General features: G+C 41.7%; 1 protein-coding gene across 1 annotated transcript; it reads left to right on the top strand.

The window, feature by feature from the left end:
- Positions 1-8,732: 8,732 nt before the first annotated feature.
- Positions 8,733-26,176, top strand: PPID (peptidylprolyl isomerase D). The gene is made up of 10 exons (XM_050895359.1): positions 8,733-8,817; positions 10,778-10,918; positions 11,373-11,479; positions 15,947-16,135; positions 16,921-17,043; positions 18,672-18,778; positions 22,756-22,897; positions 25,182-25,268; positions 25,352-25,394; positions 25,950-26,176. The coding sequence occupies exons 1-10, from the start codon at positions 8,733-8,735 to the stop codon at positions 26,036-26,038; spliced, it is 1,113 nt and encodes a 370-aa protein (XP_050751316.1). The 3' UTR covers positions 26,039-26,176.
- The last annotated feature ends 16 nt before the right edge of the window (positions 26,177-26,192 follow it).

The raw sequence follows: 26,192 nt of genomic DNA on the forward strand, positions 1-26,192 counted from the left end.
GCCGCCGCCCCGCCCGGCGGCGGCCCCACCGCGCCTCTCGCAGCGGCTCAGCGGGCGGCGAGCGGCGGCGGCAGCCGCCGCGGCGGCAGCGGCAGCAGCATCTCCGCCACCGCGGAGCCGCCCAGCATTGCGCGGAGGCGAGGCGAGGGGAGCGCCGACCCGCTCAGCCGCGCCGCTCCCGGCGGCCGCCCGTCACCTGACCGAGGGGCCGAGCCCGCCCGCCCGGCGGCGCTGACAGCTGCCTGCCTGCCTGCTGCCTGCCGCCCGCCGGACGGGGCACGGCGGGGCACGACGCGCCGCCAGCAGCCGCGCGACGGGAACGGGGACGCGAACACGCCGCGCCCCCCCAGCGTTCCCCATTGGCTGCGCGGCGCTCCCTGCCCCGCCCCCAGCACGTGGTAAGGCGCCGGAGGCAGGCTTAAAGGGACAAGGGCCCTGCCCCGTGCGGGGCGGTGGCGGCTGGGGACGTTGGCGGGGGGCGGGGCAGAGAGGGGCGTGTGCCGCGTGCCGCCGGGTGTGCTTAGGCAGCCCGGTGGGCCTGTACGGGCGTGCAGATACACGCAGGCACGGGTGTATGTGCACATATATTACACATATTTTATATATCCATAGCAATAAGCATGTGCGTATATATATTTATAATGTATATTTTACAATACATGTCTCTATGTATAGATATACGTGTGCATACATGTGCACATACATATATGTACATACGCATCCCCTGTATATGCACGCATGTACATCACATATTTGTGATTTACAGCAACGCTGCTGTGCGCTGAAGCAGGCGCGAACAAAGCCGCCGCCTGCGTCAGATGGGGCCGTTGCCCCGTCGGGGCTGGCAGCGAAGCGCCCCGGCCACGGCCGCTCCCGCGCCCCCTCCTCCCTCACGCCAGCCCAGCCCGCGGCCCGACAAAAATCCGTCGGGTTTTTGGGAAGCTCACGTCCCTCGTTTTGCTCCACGCACAAATTCCAGTCACCGGTCCGGGAAAGTTTTAATCTGATTTTTTTTTTTTCCTCGTCCTGGTCTCTGTAACGGAGAGACCCCCGGCATAAAATTGTAGAATTACTGCAATTCCCTTCGAGAATCTGAACTTTGCCTTCAGTCCTTGACCAGGCAAGTGAGCACATTTTTGCAGGAAGGTAGCTCTGCTGGGACGGTGCCTATTTTCACTCATTTCTCTTTAACTGATCTATTTCACTCACAAAATAATCAGATAATGCTACAGTATTTGGGGGTCATTTGGAGCTTTAAGTTTGTTTGTTTGTTTAATTTGGGGGAAAGGGTTGTTTGTGTGGTTCTGCCCAGCAGCAGGATGACACCACCACGCACCCACCAAGAGAACACAACTTCAAATGCTCCTTTGTAACCAGCTAGGTAGCTCCATTGTGTGGTGCAGCAAAAAAAAAAAAAAAAAAAAAAAAAAAGGCAGAATCACGACAGCTTCCTGCTCTTTTCAGGAAGCTTGGAGACATAGAGAATGGTGATTGTTACAATAGTTGACTGCAAACCCAACATCCAGTAGTGGCAGAAGAGGTGGAGGTCATGCTGGTGCTTTGGAGCCAGCCCTTCAGTGGCTGAAGAAGCTGATTTCTCTTTAAAATAAAAATCAAGAGATGACTGTCTACTGGCCTGATAGTCTGATCAGCTGCTCCCTCTGTAACACCAGACTGAATCTTGTAATGCTCGGCTGACCCTGTTTGGAGGTCCGTTCCCAGAAGGGATCGCCATTTTGAAGGCTCTCAACCACTTCGTCTGTGAGACTGAATACTCAACGTAAATCTTTCAGCTTGGATGTTCCTACTGCTTTTGATTCTTTACTTCCACCATCACCACCAAATGCCCCCAGTCATTAAGGTCAATCCACTCAACCGAAGCTGAAGGACAGAAAAGTGAGGGTACAGTGATGATAGTACACTGGAAGGGAAGTCAACAGCAGGGTGTGGCTGGACAAGATCAAAGACATCATGGTTGACATAGTAATCGATGTGAATGAGAATCTAGGCATCCAGCTCCAGAAATAAGCACTGGACTGTATTTCTCAAAGAACAGTCTTGAGAAACTTAAAGTTGCAAACACCACGGCTGCCACTCTACGGTACATCTGTGTTAGCGAGTAGTGCTGACCACTGGGGGCAGAATCGTAGACTAAACCAGTTCTTACAGAGCCCGATGTCCACATCACGACCGTTTTACAGGGTTTTATTTTGGACTAGTCGTAATCTGGTCCTGTCAGCAGAATGAGTGTCAGTGGTTGGAGCACACTGAATGTGTTTCTGAAAAACATCCGGTTTAGTTTCACCGGAAAATGATCCACTTCGTATGCCCAGATGCCACTCCAAAATGTGAAGCAAGACAAAGTCAGTGAGGACAACTGGGATACCGACTTCAGAAATGCACTTCTGATCTGAGCAAAAACGGCAGTGTAAATGCACCCTACATGTTGGCTGATGCTCAGTGCAAAATTAGTTCTCGATATTTTCTGTTGATGTGTGTGACAGTCACTATGGTCTGAAATTGATAATAAATTTGATAATAAAACATTAAGACGCTAGTGTTCTGAAGGCTATTTCTGAAAAAAATAATGGGGAAAACACAGGAGAATCAGCAAAGGACTACAAAATAACTTTCACAGTCTGTACGGACTGTCGCACCCCAAACAGAGTTTGGCTATATAGAACACCTGACAAAGCAAACACGGTGATTTTTCACTAACTCATGAGTGCAAAATGAGAGTAGATGTAAAGAAAAAAGCCATACTATCTGTCAAGCAAAGACCATTTACAGCAAGATAGTGTGCTCACAGCCCTCACTCTTCCAGGAAATATAGGAAATAAAAATGTGGCATACAAGAATCAAAACCTTATTCGTAATATTCTGACTAAGGGTCAGACTCTTTATTTGCAGAGGAAGACAATGTAATTGATGAAACTTCAGTCAGAAAAGGAGCCAGATTCTTAATGCAAAAATAGATGGGACTTTGTTAGAAAGTTGTCAATACATAAAAATGATCATTCAAATCCTGGAATAGCTGAATGCTTGGGTAAGTATTTCTGTGTTTCACAGAGTATAAATCTCTCTGAAGATTCTCTCCTGAGAATGTAGGAACCAGGTTTTATAGCCAGGACAGGCTGGGTTAAGAGCCAAGTCTCCTAAATTACACTTTGCCTCCCTGTCACTTCAACCTGGTTGAAACTTTGAGTTCCATTACAGCTGCTTCCCTTCCACCTCGCTCAGTCCTGAACGCAAAAGTCCAAAATGCTTCTAAACCTCTGTTGTCAGAACTAGGCTTTGGAGGAACCACAAAAAGAAGCCAGAGGCCAGAATAGGTAAGCCGTGAAGATTTAACAAAAAGTTTGTTAATCCAGGGTGCTCGTTAATGACTTACTGCTTAGTGTGGTGACGCATGCTGTGTAAGTTACATGAACACAGATAAGTCTTGCTACACCTTGCAATGCATCAGCAACATTTTGGATTCTGTAAAATACATAAAATCCAGTTTTTATTGCCACTTCAAACATGCCAAGTAAAATGTGATATCAAGAAATGTCTAGAATTATTCTCTCTCCATATTGTTATTATCACTATTTAGCACAGTAAGTCTAAATTACTCTCCACAGAGAATTTTAAAACCTATTATGAAATGTATTCCACTTTGCAAGCAGGGACAGAAACTGACAGAAACGGAGAGCTTGGGATTGCAGCCCCCTGCAAACCAGCTTACTCATCCTTCATTGAACAGAGTGTTACATAACTTGCGCTGTTGCTGCAGCAACTTTTCCCAGCCCCTGAACAGTGCCACAAAGGTGCTGCCTTAATAAAGATAAGCAGTTTCACTGTCTTTTTACATAGAAGACACAGTCAGTTGAAAACAAAAGACAGTTTAAAGGGAAATATTAATTTAATTGTTTCAAAATTACTGGGAAGTATTGATGTATGTAATGAAACATTTAATTTTCAACAGTCTTTGGCGTTAAAAATAGAGAGAAAGGCCAGATAAGGGATGTCTTTTAATCACCACAATATAAATATCGAGTAATATGGTGAGAGTTGGATTGTGTGAAGGTAATAGGTATTTACAATCCTCTGAAATCACTACTGTTACTTATGTATCTTGTCAAATTTCCTAAAGCAAAGGTACACTACTTTTTCCTCCAAAAGAGCCTGAAGATGTACATACCTGTGATCGTTCAAACACTCGTTTAGAACCTGGTTTGGTTCCTCTCTACAACAGAGTTGTTAGCATTGGCAGACTGTATTTCTAAGCCTCCTGCCCAGGACTCCATCCAAAGCCTAGCTGGAAATCCTCATATCCCAGATTTTCAATGGCGAAATCCATTGTGGGACTTAGTGTTTGCTGGTTGCACACTTGTCTTTAAATCCATGCTGATGTAGTTCACCTTGGACTCCATCCTACCCACATTAGATGCAGACCAGAAAGGCTTTCTACATAATAAAGAATACAGTCATCATAATTGATATTTTAATACCTTTTGGTGATAACTACGATAAACAGCATTATACATTTACATGAAATTGCAGTAATATACAGGACATACATTTGTATCAAAAGTGAGGGCAGGAATTTAGCAACAAAACCGACATCCCACATGAGCACTGCGGCAACAGCAGCCAGCAGCAAGCTAACACTTTGGGCCTCTCCTTGCAAGCCATGGCTTGTACTGTTATCAGAAGTCATAGGCACTCTCTGCCATGCCTCCTCGTGTCCTGAGGTCCTAAATGCTACTCTGGTTATTTGCCTCTAAAACATGTTCGAAGCAGAGCTAAAATATACAGCTAAAAAGTCTGCTTATTTTTGCTTGGTTCTTAGCTAAACCATTTCTTTAGGGATCAGTGTATCTGAAAGTTAGTGATGAGTAAATGCATGACTTTTCTTTCAATTTCTGTCATATTATGTCAGCTCTGTGTAGACAATTTTCTTTTTAAAACCTGAGACAAGAACATATGGTTCTTTCATTGTTTAACATTGCATTTTAATTCAGCTTAGAGGAATCAGCTCAGAGTCAGAACTGCTCAGTATGGGTTAAATCTGGGACCTCTTTATTCAGCTTTATGCAGAAAAAGAGTTGGTGCAGATGGGGAACAATAAACCTGATGATGAGAAAACAGATTTATTTCTCTCTCTCCTGTCTCATGTCTCTCTCATGAAGGTGACATGCTTGACGTGCTAGGTCACATGGGAATAGCACATGATGCACCCTGTGTGTCACACGGCACAGAAAAAGCTGAGTGGCTGCTCTATTCCACAGCAAGCAGTGAAAGCATCCTTACCAAGACTGTTACCAAAAAATTGCATATTGGAAGCTTCTTCACAGCTGTTCTGAAAAGCTGGTGAGGTATGTGTTTCAGTCGCTTGTCTGGATCTCATCAGTACTCCACTGGATCATATTCTGAAGCTACAATTCAGTCCAGTGAAAACCCCACAAACATACGATTGCTCCTATACAAACCAAAATGGCTTTTAATATCCTTAGACAAGGCAGTTCTGCACTGAGCCAAAGCACTCACCTTCTGGTGGGATGAACACGTTTAAGCTTCTATTTTCTTCACAGTGTCAAATACAGATTTAGAGGTGAAAAAAAGAGCAAGAAAATTAAACAAAAACCAAAAAATCCTAGTCTGAATGTGTACATATTTGCCCATCTTACCCGACCAGCAACAATTATAAATAATCTTTATTTTACAGTTTATTCTTTCATGAATGCTATTTGACAGGCTAGAATGATTACAAAATAAATTTGCTTATTGCGTCTTCCATCAGAGTACAAGTTTTAGAATGATATATGCATTTCTATGCATTTATCAATGATAGCTTCTTTAGTCAGGGAGGGAAGAAGAGGTGCAAACGAAGATTTTTATAACTGGCTGGACATACAAGATCCACATCCCTTTCTCTGACTGACCTTTGAGTTCAATTAGGCTGGAGTGTCATACTCCAGCAAGTATGATGTACTTGGTGGAGGAGAGACCTGTACTTGAAGCCAATGGCTTCAAGTTTTTAGCACCCCCAACACGTGTTTATCTAATGATAATACTCAAACTAATTTTACTGGGTAGCCAAAGCTGTATGTGCAGAAAAATAAATATCTGAATTAAAACATTTAACAGACAATTCAGTTATAGTGCCTGTTTTCAATGTACTGGTTTACAAGTATTTACTATGTAAACTATTGGAAGTGCCTAAATATAAGAGATATTTTGGTGATAGGAAATATTTTTAAATTACAAGATCACAAAGCATTAGAAGATCACAAAGGCAATTTTCCTGCTTGAAAACAGAGATTTTAGAGGACTTTATAAAGTAACTGACTTTGAAAGAGATTATTTATCTATCAATTTAGTGTATAACTTATTAATTTGAACATAAAATCACTCAGTAAATTCTTGACAGAAGTCACACTATACTTGTTTTTTACAATCTGTCAATGACTATAATATGTATAGTAATTATGCTACTGCAGTGCTTGGGAGATATTCATTCAGCTCACATATTTTCCAGAATCTCCTACTGACACTGAGAAAGCTGCTTAATTTCTCTCTTGTTCAGCTCACTTCTCCAAATTAGCACAGGGATTGCCTCTTTCTTTGTACCTCTGAAGTACCTTGCACATAGGGACTTCCGAGCAACTACAATAATATGAATTATTAATCTAGAATCTAGACTATTCCAACTTGGCCAGGAAAAAAACTGCAGGGACTGCGTAAGTCTGCTCCTGGAAGAATGAATCACTGCTTCTTCCTGAGAGGAAGCTGCCAACAGCTCTTGCGGGGGACACACACCAACAAAACACACTTTACTCTGATGTCTGCTAAAGAAATCTCTTCTAGACCATACTCACTTGGCTAGCAACTGCCTCACTGAGATCACTTCTCCTACACCACTGTACCTCACCTATGCTAATCATAGAATCATAGAATGGTTTAGGTTGGAAAGAACCTTAAAGATCATCTAGTTCCAACCCCCCTGCCACGGGCAGGGACACCTTCCACTAGACCAGGTTGCTCAAAGCCCCATCCAACCTGGATTTCAACACTTCCAGGGATGGGGCATCCACAACCTCTCTGAGCAACCTGTTCCAGTGCCTCACCACCCTCACAGTGAAGAACTTCTTCCTTACATCTAATCTAAATCTACCCTCTTTCAGTTTAAAGCCATTACCCCTTGGCCTAAGCATAATGATAAAAATATCTCAGCCAGTGACCACGGCCAGATGCCTGGTGACTTACAGATGACTCAAAGCTTTGGTGGCCTTTGACACTGTGGAGCATGCGAAATCCCTGACACAGCTGCATGACCTGGCTCAGAGGGAGAAATGCCTTAGCATGGTTCCACTGATTCCTCACTAAGTGTTCCCAGATGGCAGCAGATGGCTTTTCCTTCTGTTAAGGGTTCCCAGATGCAATGTGCAACAGCACTCAGTGCTGATCACCTCTTCTATCCAACATCTGTACAGAGGCTGTGGCAATGATCACGATGCAGTATACGGACTGCAGTGTTATTAATATCAATGCTACTTTATCTTTTCTTTCAATCTGGGAATTACAACTGCCCTCTGACATGTCTAATATTGAGAACATACTGAGAGAGAGATGAAAACCAGCTTGATGAAGCTCAAGTCCAAACATCTAAAGATGACATGAATTAGAGAAAGCCTTTGGAGGATATAATTAATCAAAGAATGAATGTAGAGGTTTCTGGGATGGATTAGAGAAGTCCAAGGAACAGAGAGGCTCATTCTGATCAGCAGCATTCCCAGAAGGACTGGAAGTTTGCAAGAGTCAGAGCCCAGCACTCTTCTGCCCCTTCTGCTTTTGCCTCAACACGTGCCTTGCCTTCATGATGCCAGTGAGCACAGGACGTGGCCACGTTGACCATTCATCTGCTTGGGAATTCTGCACCTTGAGGAGCCCCAACAAAGTTTGTTGATGGTATTCACATCCCTTGGTCAACAAAAGGGGCTGAAAGAGATTGTTTGCCTTGGAGCAATTATCATGATATTCATACTTTGGGAAGAAACACATTTTGTTTTCAGACCTTAAGAAGACTGGAGTTATTCAGTGTTTCTAAACATTTATGTGGTGATAGTCACTTTTGACAATTTGCCCATTTTTCCATGGGTCACAGCTTTTCACAAAGCCTGCATTTCTCTCATAAAACATAAACCCAGGCAAAATCAAAAATCCCTCTCCTTACCTGCCTTTCCAGGCCTTGTGTGTGTGCATATATCCTCAAGAAAGAAACGTTTTTCCTTTGCAGATTATCTCCAACTCATTTAAGGCTGCTTAGAGGCAGGACGCAGAGGCAGACCTTTCCCGCAGCCATCTGCGGGACCCTGGCTCCGCCGTGCGGCACCCCGCGCTCCCCAGGCCGCCACCACGGCCGGCCCTTCCGCCTCGGAGCGGCCTTGGAGCGCGGTGCGAGGCCATGCCGGGGGCACCGAGAGACGCCCGCCACACACCCGTTCCCCCCCCGCGCTGCCGGCCGAGGCGCCCAGCCCGGCTACGCTCCCTCAGCCTCGCCTGACAGGGACGCCCCGCGCCGCCATTAACCCGGGGGCAGGTTTCTTTGCCCCCGGGCGGCCGCGGCCCGCTCCGCCACCCGCCCGCCCCTGCCGGTGGGAGGAGCGGGGAGCGGCCCCGACCCCGCGGCGGCCGGAATCGCGGGCGGCCGAGCAGGCGGAGCCACGGCGGCAGCGGGCAGCCGCGATATGTCGCACCCGTCCCCTCTCGCCCGGCCCAGCAAGCCCTGCAACCCCCGCGCCTTCTTCGATGTGGACATCGGGGGCGAGCGAGGTGGGGAGGGGGCGGGAAGGGGCCCTTGCGGCGGGGACCGGGGCGAGACCCGCGCGGTGGGGCCGGGGCCGGGGCACCCCTGGGCGGAACGCGCGGGGCCCGGGCCGGGCGGCGGGGAGCGAGCGGGAGCGGCGCGGCTCATGCCCGGGCCAGGCCGCGGGGCGGAACGTTCTCGACGGGGAGGGACCGTTGGGCTCCGGTGGCGCCGGGCCGGGCCGGACGCTGTCGCCGCGGGCTGCGAGCGCACACACCCGGCGCCAGGGAGGAGGAGAAACATGGCCCCGCCGCGAACGGGCCTCCCGTGCGGCGGGAGGTGGCCTCCCCGCGGGGCCCTGCACGCTCCCTCAGAGGTTTCCCCGCCAGAACGAACAGGCCCGAGGAAAACAGAGAGAAAGGCAACACGGCTCCATCGGCACCCCACTCCCCGTGGCTTCCCAGCTGAGGGAAATATCCGTGGGTGATGCAGGGGAGCAGGTACCTATACCGCCATCAGTGACCCCCTGCGACACGTTCCCCTTACAGCCACGTCCGACCGAGCACGGCAGGCTGGCACAGTGCCCTGCACCATACAGGTCCCCTATGGCGTACCCATGGCGGCAGCCTGCTCCTACACTCGTACTTCCACGTGCTGTCGGTGTGCCGAGCTTGGCCTCGATCAGAGCGACCCACTTGTCGGGCTGCGACTCCTGGCTTCAAGCCGTTGTCCTGTCCCCCCCGCCATGTCTTGGGGACGCGCTACAGCATGCGAGGTCTTACCTGGCTGCTGCCGCTGCCGCTGCCGGCCTGGGCTGCGCCGGGCGGTGGTGGTCTGCGGAGGTAAAAGGTCAGGCAGACCGGCAGTCCTGGTTGTTCTCTTGGCATCGCCGGTGTTGCCAGAGGTCATTCGAAAACCTGGGCTAATGGTCAAAATGGAAATAAGAAAACAGCAACATGGAAGCTGGGGTAATATTTGAAAGCGTAGGTTTTCAACATTCGCATGGGTGAAGACAGATGCTGCCTTTTTGTCAAGATATTGCCTCTCATTTATTCGTTCTGCTACTCAAAAGAATAAAAGAAGAAAGTCTGTAAGATCATTTGCTTTTTAGTGACTTTCAGGTGTCTAATTTGTTTTCATTCCTGTATTAATTAGAATTAATATATTTACTTTTAGCTTCCGGTAGAGTGAAGTTATGTTAACTAATTGACTGTGAAGCTGATGAGAAAACAGGAGCATCAACTGATGGCGGCTGCTAGGAGTGAGAAATAGCTCTTTGAGAAGCCAGTTTGTGAAAAGATGAGAATTTGACACAGAATCTGTTTATCGACTATTACAGGATCTGTTAGCTACTCAGATTTCACTTCCTTTAGTTAAAACATGTACATTTTTGGATTTAACGATTGCTTGTAGCATCTGTAACTGTAAACAGCCATTTTTCATAAACATGTTAAGTATTACTGTGTCTTAGTAAAATTGGGGTTTAAGAGAATGAGGAGTAAGGTTGGTGTACATGTTTGGCATAAGCTTTTTGATCAAATAAAAGTCTCCACAAAACAGTCTTTTTTTTATTGTGTCTGTTTTTGATTGAACAAGCTACATATGTATGTTAAAATAGACATAAAATAAGTATGCATGTTAAAATACATAATTTGGCTTTAATATATGTGTGTGTGATTTCCCACGCACATTTTTTTGGCAGTAAATGCATTTGGCATTTTTGGTAGTTTTTGGCAGACTCTGTCTTTATTCCCCCTAAATTATTCTTGATAGTGGAATTCATTGTTGGTAGTAACCTTACTAAAAACCTAATGTAACTCTGCTGGTGATTGCCATGGAAGAACCCCGAAATGTAAATTTAATAGTAATCTAAATAAAAATAATCGAGTCTGAAACATTAATTTCCTTTGCCCTGTGATGCTCAACGCATCACCACGCCAAGGATGAGACTTAAAAATATGTCTCATTCTCTTTTTGTCATTTCAGTTGGACGCATTGTCTTTGAATTATTTGCTGATGTTGTACCTAAAACTGCTGAAAATTTCCGTGCGTTGTGTACAGGCGAAAAAGGAACAGGGCCTACCACTGGAAAACCTCTCCATTATAAAGGATGTCCTTTCCACAGAAGTAAGTTCTATGAAATCCTCTGTTTTCCTGTTGGTAACAGAAGTCCTCCATTATCAGTATTTCAAATAATGTTAAACAATATTTCGGAGCACTTGTTTAAGAAATAACTTGACTGAAAGTAAGTTTTTGACTTTTTGATCCTCTTAATGACTAGATGTTCTTACATGCATTGATAATAGTAAATTATAAATTTACTAGTAAGTTAGTAATAGTAAAACTAGTTTACTATGAGTTGTGAATAGGTTGAAATGGATTTCAGGTAAAGGATTAAATATCAAGTGATGTCCGCTTAAATGAAAAGGAGTACTTAGGGGACACTTGATAAATAAAAGGTGGTTTTTGGTTTTATTTAGGTGCAGGTGCTGGTGACAGGGATTGCTCTTCAACTCTGAATTGTTTTTCTTCGTGCCTTTCCTGCCTTGCTGCTGTATTTTATAATTATTTTCTTTTACAGTTATTAAGCAATTTATGGTCCAGGGTGGAGATTTCTCAAACCAAAATGGCACAGGTGGAGAAAGTATATATGGTGAAAAATTTGAAGATGAAAACTTTCATTATAAGGTACTCTATTGAAAATACTAACTGCATTCAGTTTTTGAAGTTTCAGTGATTTTTATTTTTCTTCAAGTTCAGAATTAGCGCTCTTTAGTCAAAGGTTAATGTATTTTTAAGCAGTGGAAAGAATGCAGCAAAAAAGCCCCAAACTAGTTTGTCCTTAAAGTCTTTGTTTAATACAGAACAAATACATGTATGAATACATACAAAATGAGGTCAACCTCATTAAGACAAAGACAACCATAGTTTAAATTTTCTTTTTAATTGCACCATCAGAAATTCATTTGAAGCAATATTTTAGTTTTCATTGAAGTAGGGATGATATTTTAAAAGAGTGGCAAATTTTGTCACTCTGAAGCATAAACAGTATGTTAGCATTAAATGGATTTTATGCTTTTTTTTCATATACTAACAACATTCATAAGATTAGATGTGAGAAATACCTTTCTTAAGAAGTGGGGAATCCATGGTAGATGGCAGAATTAATCCAAAGGAAAATTTAAAAGAAAGCATTTTCCCTACTACAGTTATTTTCAATGATATGAGAAGTAAAAGGCTGTTTACGAATGGCTTTTTTTCACCCAAAATGTTGGGAAAATGTGCTGTGAACAAAGCAAGTTTTTGAATATGCAAAGGTCTTGATTTGAAGATGTCGTTTTAAGAGATGCTGGCTTTGATGGCAGAAATTCCTACCCCTCCCATTACTTATTCCCTCTCCTGTATCAGAGCTCACTATTTCATTACTAGCAACCATTAGTGCAGTCCCACAAGCAGTTTTGTCAGCTCAGCTGCGGGAAAAGAGGAGGGAGCTGTGCTGCGAGAGTAGGAAATTCTAAAACGGTCTTTGTCCTCGAAAACGTCTCGTGACACCAGAAAGACTCCAGGTGCATGTGCTTTACACACACAAGTACAATTTTTGAACAACAGTTTTCTCAGGATGTGTCCTGTGTCTTTCCTTGGTTCTTTTGCAAAGGCATAACCTTCAAAATGTCCATTACCATTCTTCAGGCTTCTCTTTGTCAAAAAAATCAAATGCAGTTGATGCCTCCAAGGTCTGTCTTTTGACATAAGATTGACTTCTTTTTTATGCTTTGAAGAAGAAATGTTTGCCTTCTGTATTTTTAAATCTTCTTTTTTAAGCATTTTAGTTCTACCTTTCTTTAAAAATGGGTATTCCAGAAAGGGAAGAAGACTGCTTTTCACCATACTGTACAGCAGGTCTGTGTACCTTGAGCCTAGAATTTATACAGTATTGGAAGATCTCCATATTTAAGTATTACCTGTACACTGTGACTTACGTTTTTTGGCTAGCAGACTTAGCTATTCTGTAGAAAAGTAGCAACCATAATAATTGTTCTGAGTGCTCATCTGTGTTCTCAGCTGTATATAAAGGGCTGTGTGGCTGGAAAAGATCCCCTGTGCTTGAACTATCAGTAATCGCATCTTGAACCTGGGTGGGAGTACTACTTGGAAACAACAAAAATAACATGTTCTGCAAGTACCCCTTACAACAGCCAGGACACCCGCTGCTGTAGGTGTAACAATTCTCAGCATTGGCATTAACCGTTTTCATATCGTGTTATTATGTGATAGCATATGAATGACTCCTCAACAATACTGACTAAAAAACTTAAAAATCATTGTTCTGTGGTTAAAACAAAGCCCTGACTGCAATTGTGTTTGCCTCCAAACAGTATTTTAGGAAAAGAAAATATGGCATTCCTCCACTAATTAGGCATCAAAGTCCATTACCAAGTTCAGAGTAGTAGCTGGAAATGTAGCTCCAGCATTCATCATAGAGTTAATTACAGTTGTGAGAGATGTTTTCTGAAGTCCGACACTTGCTATGGTGGTGCCCATAGCACTGCTGCTTAAAGTTACTCTTCTGCATTGGTGCGTGTCACAGGATCTCCAGCTCCCTGAAGAAGGAGACTTTGTGTCATCGTTACTTTTTTGGTTGTACTGTCAAGTAAGATCTGGAGATAATTATGAATGGAATGCAAATGACCCCCATTTCAGTACTTCTCTGACTGCTCAGCTATAACAAAAGTTGTCAATGTGCCAGGTATGAGTTGAAGAACTCACTTGGATCTTGTACAGAGTCTGGGAGCTCAATTCCCATCATCTGTTGGCCAAGTATGTTAGGATTTTAGTGGCAGTTAAAATGCCTCTACTACATAGAAATTCACTGGATCTTGCACTTAATGTAGCAGTCCTGCAAAGTGTTCTCAAACCACTGTCTCGGACAACAATGAGCTGGTTTTGTTGACACTTAAGGACACTGGAGCTACCTGTTTGTTCTTGTGTTGTTTGTATGGTTTCCTGTAAATTGCAATAAACTGCAAGACTTTGTTAGTAGTCAGCTTACCATGTCAGATCAATCCTACTAGGCTTTTTTTGGTGTCACTTCTCCAGCTAACGGCTGTGCTGTTGTGGAACACCCAAGTTACACAGTCCTCAAGCAGTGTTGTTACCATGGCATGGTTTTGCAAGCCTTGAATCTGTCAGAGAATCTGATTTTGTCCGGACTTTTTTACTTGCTTTATAAGCTTACAAAATGACAAGCAGAAACCATCATGGGAAAGACACTCTATCTATCTGCAGTGTTTTTCAAAAAACTGGCAAGAAAATGCATGAGTGACAACAGTTTTGTTTATAAATAGGAACTCTCATCATGGGACTAATGTTGAGACTTGGTCCCAAACAAAATGGGGTTGCATGTAAGTGTGAAGATCGGAGCCACCAGACTGCTGTCCGTAACTTTCCAACTTGTCCTCCAAATCTTTACAGACAAAAGGTAAACCTGCAGGTGTAAGGCAACACCAGAGTTTATTGTTACTTGGCGCTCTGTTTACAAACCGTTGCTGTCTAGCATTAGGTGTAATTAAAAAAAAAAAGTAAGGTTTACAGGTCTTATTCTGCCTCTGGGGCAGTGAATCAGTGACCAGCCTCAAATGGTATTTGCAAAAATCTCCTATGGAGGAACCTTTCTGATTAACTTGTTTGCCAGCAACTGTGATGCAAAATGTCAGATGTTTGTTTTGGAGGCTGCAATCGTGCAGGCTTGCTACCAGATGCCTTCTCTTGCTGTGGAACACAGGCTTCCTCTCTGTCATTTGCCATCTCTGATTCCCAGGATGAGTTTCAAGATTAGAAGAGACAAAGCCAAGATTATTCCAGTAGCTTTCTGTTGGCTAGGTGCAATTCTAGCTCTAAGCTGTACAGCCTTTTCCCAGAATTCCTGAGCCAAATCCTGGTTGAAAGAGTCAGACTCATTGTGCCATACGACCGGATGAACGCCTCAGGGAAGGAGTTCTCCCTACCACCATGGAAATCCAAACACTGTATGGGACAACAGTTTTCAAAACAACAGGTTCTTCGAAGTGGTAGAGACTATAGGGACAAACCAGCTGCTTAAATACAGCTGTCTCAGACTGTTGTCTCAAACTAATCAACCTCCTGTCGAGCTCTGAGGTCTACTTCACAGCAATTGCTGCTTCTGTCTCCTCTGTGCTGTCATACTTCCCCCCCGCCAGTATCAAGTTTCTTAGGAATACCACAGCTTGCATGCTTCAGACATGTACCAGTGTCTTGGTATAACATACTGAGTCACATTAAACAGAGTTCCTTGGACTTAATAACAAGATCAACTTGGGGAGAAAAATATCTTAATGGCTGTGTCATGCCAGTTCAGCAACAAGAGATTCACAACACATATGAAAAGTACATGTTTGCAGTACAAGTGAAAATGAAATAATCTGTGTGATAGAGCAAGATAATTCTTGTTTCAAAGAAGGAAAAAGTACTTACGGGAAACAAGATAAACAGTATCTTCTCATGTTGGGCTGTTTAATAAATTTTTGTTAGTTTGTGGCCTGGTAGCGTGAGCCAAAATAATTAGATGGTTAAAAGTCCCAACAGAATAAAAACTGTCTCTCTAGGAAAGTGAAGGAGTTAAAAAAAAAAACCACCAACCTTTAAATAATAAAGACCACAGTCCCCTAAACCCCACAGTTCTACAACATATTTGGTGTGATTAGCCCTTATAAAATTAACAATACATACCCATCTTGACAGTGTAACATTAAAGTTGCTTTAAGTGGTGTTTAGCTTTGTTTCTTGAGGCCAGTGGTCTTGAATAATCCAGTGAGGAACTTCACATGTCTCTCAGGTGATCTGTCTAAACTCAGCAGCTGTGCAGGGGATTGAGTGTACAAGAAGCAGACAGATGTTACAGCATCAAGTCACACATGTGGCTCTGCTTGATAGACTGCTAGGTGGCAAGTAAACATGGAGAGCTCGACATTTGCTCTCCTCGGTCATGATAGGTAAAATTAGTTGCCAACTGTCTGGTTTACCAAGTTGTCATTATGGCTGTCCTTGCTATATATATTAATAGCCTTACAGAGTCTTATGTATGGTTTTATAACAGATCTTCTATATGTTGATTGTGATTTTTTTTCCCCAATGCAGCATGATAAACCAGGGCTGCTGAGCATGGCAAATGCAGGACCCGGTACTAACGGCTCTCAGTTCTTTATTACAACGGTGCCTACTTCTCACCTGGATGGGAAACATGTGGTGTTTGGCCAAGTGATCAAAGGAATGGGTGTAGTTAAAATATTAGAAAACGTTGAAGTAAAAGGAGAAAATCCTGCTAAGGTAAACAAAATCCAAAGCACTTAGGGATGATGTTTATTCTGCCATTATATGATGTGTATTCATTTCTTCTAAATGCTTGGTGTAATGTTTAGAACTATTAAGTGTTAGCCAGTTATTTTTACTAACAGTGTTGATTTCCATTTTACTGTCCTTGTTAAGAGGCTTTCCTTCTTTTGCTGTAAATTTCCGCTGCACAAACAATTGATGTATTGTTCAACACAGCTGTGAGGGTGGAAGCCTTTATCAGGGTGAAGGTAGAAATGTACAGCTAGAAGTGTAGGATGAGTGACGAAATTAAAAGGTGGAGTTCACAACCCTACCTAAGTGATATGTATTCTTACGAATGTTATGTCAGAAGTCGTATTTCTGGAAAAGCAGTCGGTGTGTAGGTCATGTCAGTTTGTGATTGTTTGAAAAATTAATACCTCTGTAACTTTAAAAGACTTGGCAGTTTAAGAAAGAACTGTCTTCTCTAATGTAGTAGAACTTCCATGTCTTGTGTTTTGCTGCAGCTCAGCTTGCTGCCAGTTCCTCTTGCAGCCTCTCTGTGGGGCATGGTTACGGTGTTCTTGGAGTCCTGCTCCTCTGACCGCAACACTTTCTGTGATAAAAACCTTTTGATGAGGATAGGCTAATGATGTGATGCATTTCTGAAATCAATGCACCCAAACAACAGATGAAAAAGCATTTTTGCTGAATTTCAAAGACCACTCACAAGTTGTGGCTTTTTTTTTCGGAAATTGTCTTAATAAGCAATACCGCTGTTTACACTTTTATTTTTCCAGTTGTGCATCATTGCAGAATGTGGAGAGCTAAAGGAAGGAGATGATTGGGGAATTGTTCCCCAGGATGGATCTGGAGATGCTCATCCAGATTTTCCTGAAGATTCAGATATAGACTTGAAAGATGTAAGTATTTTTCTTTTAAGGTATTTTACAGAATGCAAGACTTGTAGGTAACCTGAGTTACATGGTGTCTGTGATGATGTTCACTAAGCCTTTTTTCTTAAGAATTGATCAGGGTCCTGATTAAATGGTGACATTCAATTTTAGGAAACAGAATGCTGTGGGAGGGGATTGCTATCTTTTTTTTAGTGCTAATTGCAGCTGATTTTTTCCCCAGTAACTAAAACCACTACTACTTACAATTATTACACTTTTTTTTTTCTGTTCTTCATTTCTTTTTACTTTTGTTTGTGCTGTAGTGACAAATTGCAAGTACTAGAACTCCATCCTGCAGATGACTAACTTAATGTTGTACCTACACACTTTTTCTGTGCAACTTTTTAAATATTCACACTTAAAAAGATTTTGCCTCACTTAATAGAAATAATAAAGGATCAACCTTTTTAAAAGATTTTTACTACATCAGAGCTACTCGTCAATTCCCAGTAGTTGTTTGCTTTTCAGGTTGTTCAAACTGAAGGAAGACCTGGTTTTGAGAGTTAGGGAGCAGACTGGTGAAAGTAGCTCTTCTGCAGGTTTTTACTTTATCATGAAAGTGAAATAGACAAACTGTGTAAATCAAACAGTGATTTGTGAGAGGGAAAAAAAGGGGGGCTGTACATGTAGATTCCAAATACAGAATTGGAAATAGAATAGTAAAAAAACATTACAGCTAGGAACCAGAAACTCCTTGTATCTGGCTATTGAGAAGCACTTCAGCTTGTGAAAATGTTTTTGGATAGCATTTGCTGTGGTTCAGAACTGAATTTGGCAGGTGCCTGCCTCCTTTAACTTTGAATTTGTTCATATAAACTAACTACAGAAACCATGGTGACATTGGGCTCATGCTGTGATCAGTTTTTTTCAAGGTCATTAATTCTAGTAGGGTAGAAGTGTAAACTGATAGTATTACAAATGGCAATATATGCATTTGACAGAGCTTAAGACAACTGTGGTATAGACAGCAGTAATTACAAACTGTTTATGGCCACTGGAAAAGTAACTTAACACTTGAAATGTATGCCATTCTGGAAATAGAAATGATGGATTTGATAGAGACAGGCAGTTGTTCTTTTTCTCCTTCCACAGATGTTTTAAGTGTTTTGAGAGAAGGAGAATTGTGTTGATACGCCTTCTAGTTTGAGAGCGTGCAGAGTTCAGGTGACTAATACCGTTTTGAGAAGCAGAAGACAAAGTTTTCTTGGGAATAAGGCAGTCTTGGTTGAATACTTTGATTGTTAACACGTCTTTTCTATGAATAACGGTCAGCACCTTTATATATAGCTCTGTGTGGGTAGCAGCATTTAGGGGAAGGAGTTGAACTGCTATGTTGTCTCTGGTATTTTCTTACCCTTTATACTGTAGAAAACCCATTAGGAATTTAATCTTTCAGACTATTGTGTTACATAAAGTAAAGAATATTACAGGAGTGGTTTGAAGCTAGTATTTGTCTAAAATCAGAATATTTTTATTCTGAGATTTTATAATCTTTGAAAGAGAATGGACATGAGATCCTACTGTTAAACATTAAGTAATTCAAGACTTCTTTCATAAGTACATTCATACTTTATATTTTCCATCTATTTTATTAGGTTGACAAGATTGTGGCCATAGCAGAAGACATAAAGAATATAGGAAATACTTTCTTCAAATCGCAAAATTGGGCAGTGGCAGCTAAAAAGTATAGTAAAAGTTTACGGTAAGGCTATCATCATTCAATCAGGTAGTTCCTGTAACCCAGATTAATACTGCTATCAAGCAATGATATGTGCATTTAAAAAGTGCCTGTTGCTGTGCTCTTTTCTCTTCTTTTTTAAAAAAAGAGCCTTCTGAATCTGGAAAACATCTGGTTGATTTTTAGCTGCTTATTCAAGTAGGTCTTCTACTCATTGCTAGGTAAGAGCTATAGGCAGGAAGTGGTGTTTAGAACTGACTAAAAGCTCCTTTTTTAATACTCTTGCTGTGCTGGTGCATAACTGGGAGCAAAAGCACAATAGTATACAGGGTAGTTAATGGACAGGAAAGGAGGGAGATAGTTTTTCTCTGATTTCTAAAAAACAGTAGGTTTAGGAAATTGGTAAGTTCAAGAGAGAGTACCCCCAAATGTGACCCTTATTAATTTATTATTATTTTTTCTGAGGCTCCATACCATCATCCTGACTCCATGTATAATTCAGACTTGCCTTCAAAATCATGGTCTTTCTGCTTTTGTTTCCACACTGCTCTTTTCTTCTTTTCATGCTTTTTGCTTTATGTGTATGAGCTTCTCCTAAAAACTTTTTTTAATTTAAAGTTATACTGACCTTTATCCCTACCTCCTTAATGATCACTGGTTAACTAGCAGTAACAATAATGAAAGAAAAAGAATTCAGGCATATTTAATGCTTCAGCTGAGTTTTTAACTAACTGGGTTTCAAACAAATGATGTCTTTCTGAAGCATAAAAATTAATCCTTTAATTACAGATATTAACCCAAGGGCAACGTCTCCCCCTGCCCTCAAAAAGCCTATCATAGACCAACAGAAACCCCAAAGTAAATAGGTTTTCTGTGTAAACTTTTTAGAAATCATACAGAAAAAAGGCTGGAATGGATCTTTAAGTGTCTTTGTGTTCTATCTGTCCATTTCCTCCCCCATTCTTAGGTAAATATCAGTTATAATTATGCCACCCCTTACAATTAGTTGTCTTGCTCACTCTTAAGCACACCCAATGAAGACTCTTCCAGTTTGAGTAGACAGCTTCTATTTGACGTTTATTTGTCCTTGTGGATGGAAAGGATGGTAACTTTTCTAGACTAAACAAATCTGATCATTCCAGCTCTTCTTTATAGGTCATACTTTTGTGGACATGCCCTGTTGTTGTATCTTAAAATCCAATACTTTATGTAGGATGGTGTACTTTAGCTGGCACTTTGCCAGAACTGATAGGAATAGAATAGCTTCTATCAGGATATCTCCCATGTCTTATGTCCAACTCACCTAGCAAACCATCTGGGAATGTTGTTTTTTTCTTTTTACCAACAGTAACCATTATAACCTTCTGTTGTTTTTCTCATCTTAGAATCATAGAATGGTTTGGGTTGGAAGGGACCTTAAAGATCATCTAGTTCCAACCCCCCTGCCATGGGCAGGGACACCTTCCACTAGACCAGGTTGCTCAAAGCCCCATCCAGCCTGGCCTTGAACACTTCCAGGGATGGGGCATCCACAACTTCCCTGGGCAACCTGTTCCAGTGCCTCACCACCCTCCCAGTAAAGAACTTCTTCCTAATATCTAATCTAAATCTACCCTCTTTCCTTTTAAAACCATTACCCCTCATCCTATCACTACACTCCCTGATAAAGGGTCCCTCCTCATCTTTCCTGTATGCTCCCTTTAAGCACTGGAAGGCTGCTATAAGGTCTCCCCGGAGCCTTCTCTTCTCCAGGCTGAACAACCCCAACTCTCTCAGCCTGTCTTCATAGGAGACGTTCTCCAGCCCTCTGATCATCTTCATGGGCCTCCTCTGGACTCGCTCCAACAGGTCCATGTCCTTCTTATGTTGGGGGCCCCAGAGCTGAACACAGTACTCCAGGTAGGGTCTCATGAGAGCGGAGTAGAGGGGGAGAATCACCTCCCTTGACCTGCTGGTCTCACTTCTGTTGATGCAGCCCAGGATACGGTTGGCTTTCTGGGCTGCAAATACACATTGCTGGGTCATGTTGAGCTTCTTGTCAGCCAACACCCCCAAGTCCTTCTCTGCAGGGCTGCTCTCAATACACTCATCACCCAGCCTGTATTTGTGCTTGGGATTCCCCCGACCCACATGCAGGACCTTGCACTTGGCCTTGTTGAACCTCATGAGGTTCACACATGCCCACCTCTCAAGCCTGTCAAGGTCCCTCTGGATGGCATCCCTTTCCTCCAGCATGTTGACCGCACCACACAGCTTGGTGTCGTTGGCAGACTTGCTGAGGGTGCACTCAAGCCCACTGTTCACGTCACCGATGTTAAAAGATGTTAAAGATGTTAAAACAGCGCTGGTCCCAATACCAGCCCCTGAGGAACGCCACTCGTCACTGCTCTCCACTCAGACATGGAGCCGTTGACCACAACTCTGTGAGTGCGACCATCCAGCCAGTTCCTTATGCACCGAGTGGTCCATCCGTCAAATCCATGTCTCCAATTTAGAGGCAAGGATGTTGTGCGGGACAGTGTCCAATGCTTTGCACAAGTCCAGGTAGATGACGTCAGTTGCTCTTCCCTTACCCACCAACGCTGTAACCCCATCGTAGAAAGCCACCAGATTTCAGGCACGATTTGCCCTCAGTGAAGCCATGTTTACCTCCTTATTTTCCATGTGCCTTAGCATAGTTTCCAGAAGGATCTGCTCCATGATCTTGCCAGGCACAGAGGTGAGACTGACTGGCCTGTAGTCTTATTGCTGCTTAACCAGTTTTTTAAAATTTATTTTATATATAAGAATTGACACTTTTTTATCAAAAAATGTATTACTTCCTATTGTCTCCCTTGATATTCATCTTACTGATTTCTTTGACTTGGAAGCTCTAATTTTGTTACCAGAATGGTTGCAGTCTTTCATGTATTGATGTGGTTCATAAATACTATAGGTGTATTCTGTTTTGAACATAACAGAGTTTTGTATTGTAACTCTCCTTAGCTTTTTACCCTTTTCTCTCTCTTCTGGTTCTCATCTTTCGCATGATGCCCAGCAAGTGGAAAAATCACTGGGACTATGTCTAATTTACTTTTTAAGTTTTGCTTATTTCTGTGGTCCAAAGTTGTATACAAACCATGCAACACTCAAAACATAGGGCATGCAAAAATTGAACTTACATAGGCACTGATCTGCAAAGACTGCATTAATAGTGGCATGCTTAAAATGTGAATGTATGCAAACACTTGATCTTTATTTTTTAAATAAACCAGAAGTTCTATCAAGTAGGCCATTAAAAGAGTTAGAACTTTTATATCCACAACAGACCTTTGCCACTTGAAATAAAAAACTGACAGCATTAGCACATTGTAAATTAAGAAGAATGAGATGATACAGTTTGCCTATGAAACAGAGATGCAGTAAATGATGTGGCTTAGTCCTGAACCAGTATCAGTTTTGAAGTTCAGGAAAAAAGTCATGAAGGAAGAAGACAGTGGAAAGAAGGTGGAGTTACTAATGCTTATAAACCACCTTCCTTTACAAAGGAAAGTTAGCTTCAGATTTTAGCCGTAAATGCCTAAACTAATTAAAATATTATTGAGGGAACTGAAGAAGAGATGAAGCTTCCCATGAACGTGGAAGGTGCAGTGGTGGTGTTGATGTTTTGCCACTGATGAGCAACATGTTTTTTGAGAACAAACAGTCATTGAGATAAATTCTAATGGTTTCATGCCACCTAGAATAGTGCATTTGTCTAAGAAAAAGAATGCTGTTACTGTTAGTACAGTGGAGGACTAGGAGTTCCAGGAAAACATTCACCAGTGAGTTCATCTTTTTTGTTAGGGTAGGTCTCATACATTTAGCTTAATAAATATTTGTAATAGTGGAATTGAAGCTGCTTTAAAAATACCAGTTTGGATAGGCCAATTCGTACACATCTGTGGAAAGATAGCTAAGGGCAGAACAAAATGGAAGTTGCAACACTAATACATGTTCTTCGTAAATCTGTTTTTCTGCAGGTATGTAGAAGCTTCTGAAGCAGTGGCAGAGGAGGCAGACAAACAAAAGTTGAAGACTGTTGCTTTGACCTGTGTTTTAAACATTGGCGCTTCTAAACTAAAACTGTTGGATTGGCAGGGAGCCATTGAAAGTTGTTCAGAGGTAAATTTAATGTTTAGTATTTTGATTAACAATTGGCCTATATATAGAAAATGGAGATTGACACTACAAAGCTTTTTTCAAGAGTCTTCTGACAAGGTTATGATTTGAAAGTAAACAAAGTAGAAGGCTGATTGTGAAGTTATTACTAACTTTCCAGTATGTGGCTTTTTAAAAAGATTTTGAAATTGAAATGACTCATTAGAAACAAAGAGGGCTGTTCCTTACTGCCGGAAAATATGCCCGCTGTCATTGTCAGTTTGGTTTGCAGAGCTAATTTTTATATTACAAAGAGTTAAACTGTCTTCAGTGAAAGAGGAATACTTTTCTCTGGAAGACTAGTATGAGCAAAACATTTTACTTGCTTTTAGATTTGATGGTCTTGTATTTTATTAATTGAAGTGACTTTTCTAACTAAAGCCCTTTCAGGTAGGCTTAGTGGTGAAATGAAACCAGTGAATAGGAAGAAAGAAAGAAGGAAACAATAAATATGGAAATACTGAAAAACAATAGAATTAAAGAAAAAAAAAGGAACAGGGACATAGACATACTGACAGAATTTAGTACATTTGAGGAAACTTGAAATAATTTAGTAACACTCTGAAATTTTGAAGGAAACAGAGTAAAGAATGCTCTTATCAGTTAGCAGAGGATCCTGAGCAGCATCTCCTAGGGCTTCATGCTGAAAGCAGGAGTCTCGGCTAATCTGTGTGTGAGGGGCCTTTAGAGAGCTGGCTTGCTTTCTAGCCTGCTGATGGTGTTACCACATGGAAAACTTTCACAAACCTATATTCGGAATGGACAAATGGGGAATGAGGAAAGAAAAAAAATAAGAAAACTGTGTAATGTGGTATCTGTCATCTAGAAAATGGTAAAAATTGAAACAGCATGCAAGTGTTACAGATAGAAATTACTAATCATAGTACTTGCCATTGTGGAAAAAAACACCACTTTTTTTTAAGATAACAGAATTGTTGGATAAAGGCAACTGCATAGCTGTAATAGACTTCTGTAACGTATTTAGCTTATGTCTCATAACAGGTGTTAAACAGTGTTATCAGTGCTTTAATCAGAACACCAGTAAAGTTCAAGGTAATTCTTAATGAGAAACTATACACTTTCACTTTTATGATTTCCTAAGGCCAAAAGTGATTTAAATTAACAGTCTGCAATACGTGCATTATTTGGTGTAAATAAGGAATTACAAACAGCTGAACCTGTTCAAACAAACCTTGCTTTAAAATAGCTGTAAGCACAATGGTCAAGCTAAAATCAAGGAATGCTACCTATGTGTACACAATACAGACACCTAATTTTCTAATTCTTGACACAGAAGAGGCTCTAGGCTTTATAGCAGACAGATGAGGATGAGCGCCCAGGGTAATACTTCCTTTATATTAACAGCCAATACTGACGTGATTTTAAAAAATCTGGATGCATCGTCTAATGTCTATAATTCTTAATTAATGATTTAAAGTTAATAAGTGAAATTCATAAAGCCACACATTCATGCAAAGAGACTTCCTCTAATCACTAAGAAACTATATTCTTTAAATTAAAAAAAGACACACTGTAGAACTATCTGCAGCAAGAAAAAAGAATGTGATCTTCACAGGCAAGAAAACAAAACAGCTAGCTAGCCAAATTAACTGAGATACTTTGAAAAAATAATTTTAAGTAATCAAATAATGGAACAATCTCTTTGCCCAGCCACTGTATTTCCTATTTTGATATTGTCATATTTGAGCTGGCATATACACATTAGTGAAACCATTCAGTTCAAAAAAGGCGTAATGACTGGAACTTGGCACGGTTCCTGAAGCATGAGATGGATTGCTTGTATGTATCTTTCTAGCCTACAGTGAAAAAAGCTTTACAGGAAATCTGTGTGTTTTCTTTATGATGCCATTTGAGGTTTTTTTGGTGTGAAGGAAGGAGCTGCAATATAGAGTTGTACTGTGAGACTCAAGGTTAGGATAATTTGAACTGCAGCAACACCTTTGCCTTGACAGCTATATATATACACACACACATAGAGGTTCCATTTTATCCACGTGTATGCTCGTCCTTCACAAAAGACCACTTCTGGTGCAGTGGTATTAAAACTGATTAGCTAGCTATTCAGTGTGCTACATTATAGCATTCCTTTTTACACAGTTAATGTTTTGACAGCTTACCCTCAAACCAACTGAGGAGATTGTGTGCTGGTGTGAACTGTGCCATTTGCGGAGATGGGAGGCTGTGAAGTATATGAAATGTTAATGTGACAATTTTATTAAATTTACAGGCTCTTAAAATAGATCCAGCAAATACTAAAGCTCTCTACAGACGGGCTCAAGGATGGCAGGGAATAAAAGATCTCGATCAGGCATTGGTAATGATCACAATATTTAATTTTTTTTTTTTTAATCTAAACATTTCATCAGAACATTAATTTATATTTCTCTTTTATTTAAGGCTGATCTTAAAAAGGCTCATGAAATAGCCCCTGAAGACAAAGGTAAAATAAAGCTGTTTCTTTATAGATTTTTTTTTTTAATGTAACGAAGTAACCACACTGGTATTTAGTAGGAAATCATACCAGCGTGATGCCTAAAATGCTGGTTTGTAACAGCTTAAATGCCGATGTATTGAGCAGAGAGCCCCCTGAGGTAGAAAACCTGTTCTTATGCAGCAGTGATGCTTCTGTTGCACTGGGAAACCTGCTTATGTAGGTCCACAGCATGCCTCTTGAACTATCTCCGTATCTCACAGGGGTCTTAGTAACTTTCTTAATTTCCTGGTCTAATTGGGTAAGATTTTTAGCTCATAAATTCTGCGTTGGCACCAATACTATGCTTGCTACATCCTCCCCTACCTGGTTACCTTACCAGGTGAAACAAAGTAAGGGACAAGGTTTTTTTGCTGCTAGTATCTGACGTCATAGAACATTATGCAGTTGCATTAAATGAAGTAACATGGGTAAGTTGCAGCAGTGTGACCTGGTCTTGACATATTAGGAGACCTCATGTAAAGAGATTACTATAACTGTAGCATGGATTTTCTTTTTAAGCAGCTATCCAGACGGAAACACTCAGAATCAAGCAGAAGATAAAAGCCCAAAAGGAGAAAGAGAAGGCAGCTTATGCTAAAATGTTTGCTTGATTTTTTTCTAAACTTTTAAATCTATGCACTAACAACTCATGCAAAAGGATAAATGGAGCTGCTTCTTTCATTTGCCCTGTACTGCAGTTTTCAGTGTTTACAACTCAAAAGTCTAACAATAAAGACATACTGTTCAAAGGTGAAGTGGTTTTCT

Source organism: Gymnogyps californianus, chromosome 4 (assembly GCF_018139145.2).
Source record: "Gymnogyps californianus isolate 813 chromosome 4, ASM1813914v2, whole genome shotgun sequence".
In the NCBI taxonomy this organism is placed as follows: domain Eukaryota; kingdom Metazoa; phylum Chordata; class Aves; order Accipitriformes; family Cathartidae; genus Gymnogyps; species Gymnogyps californianus.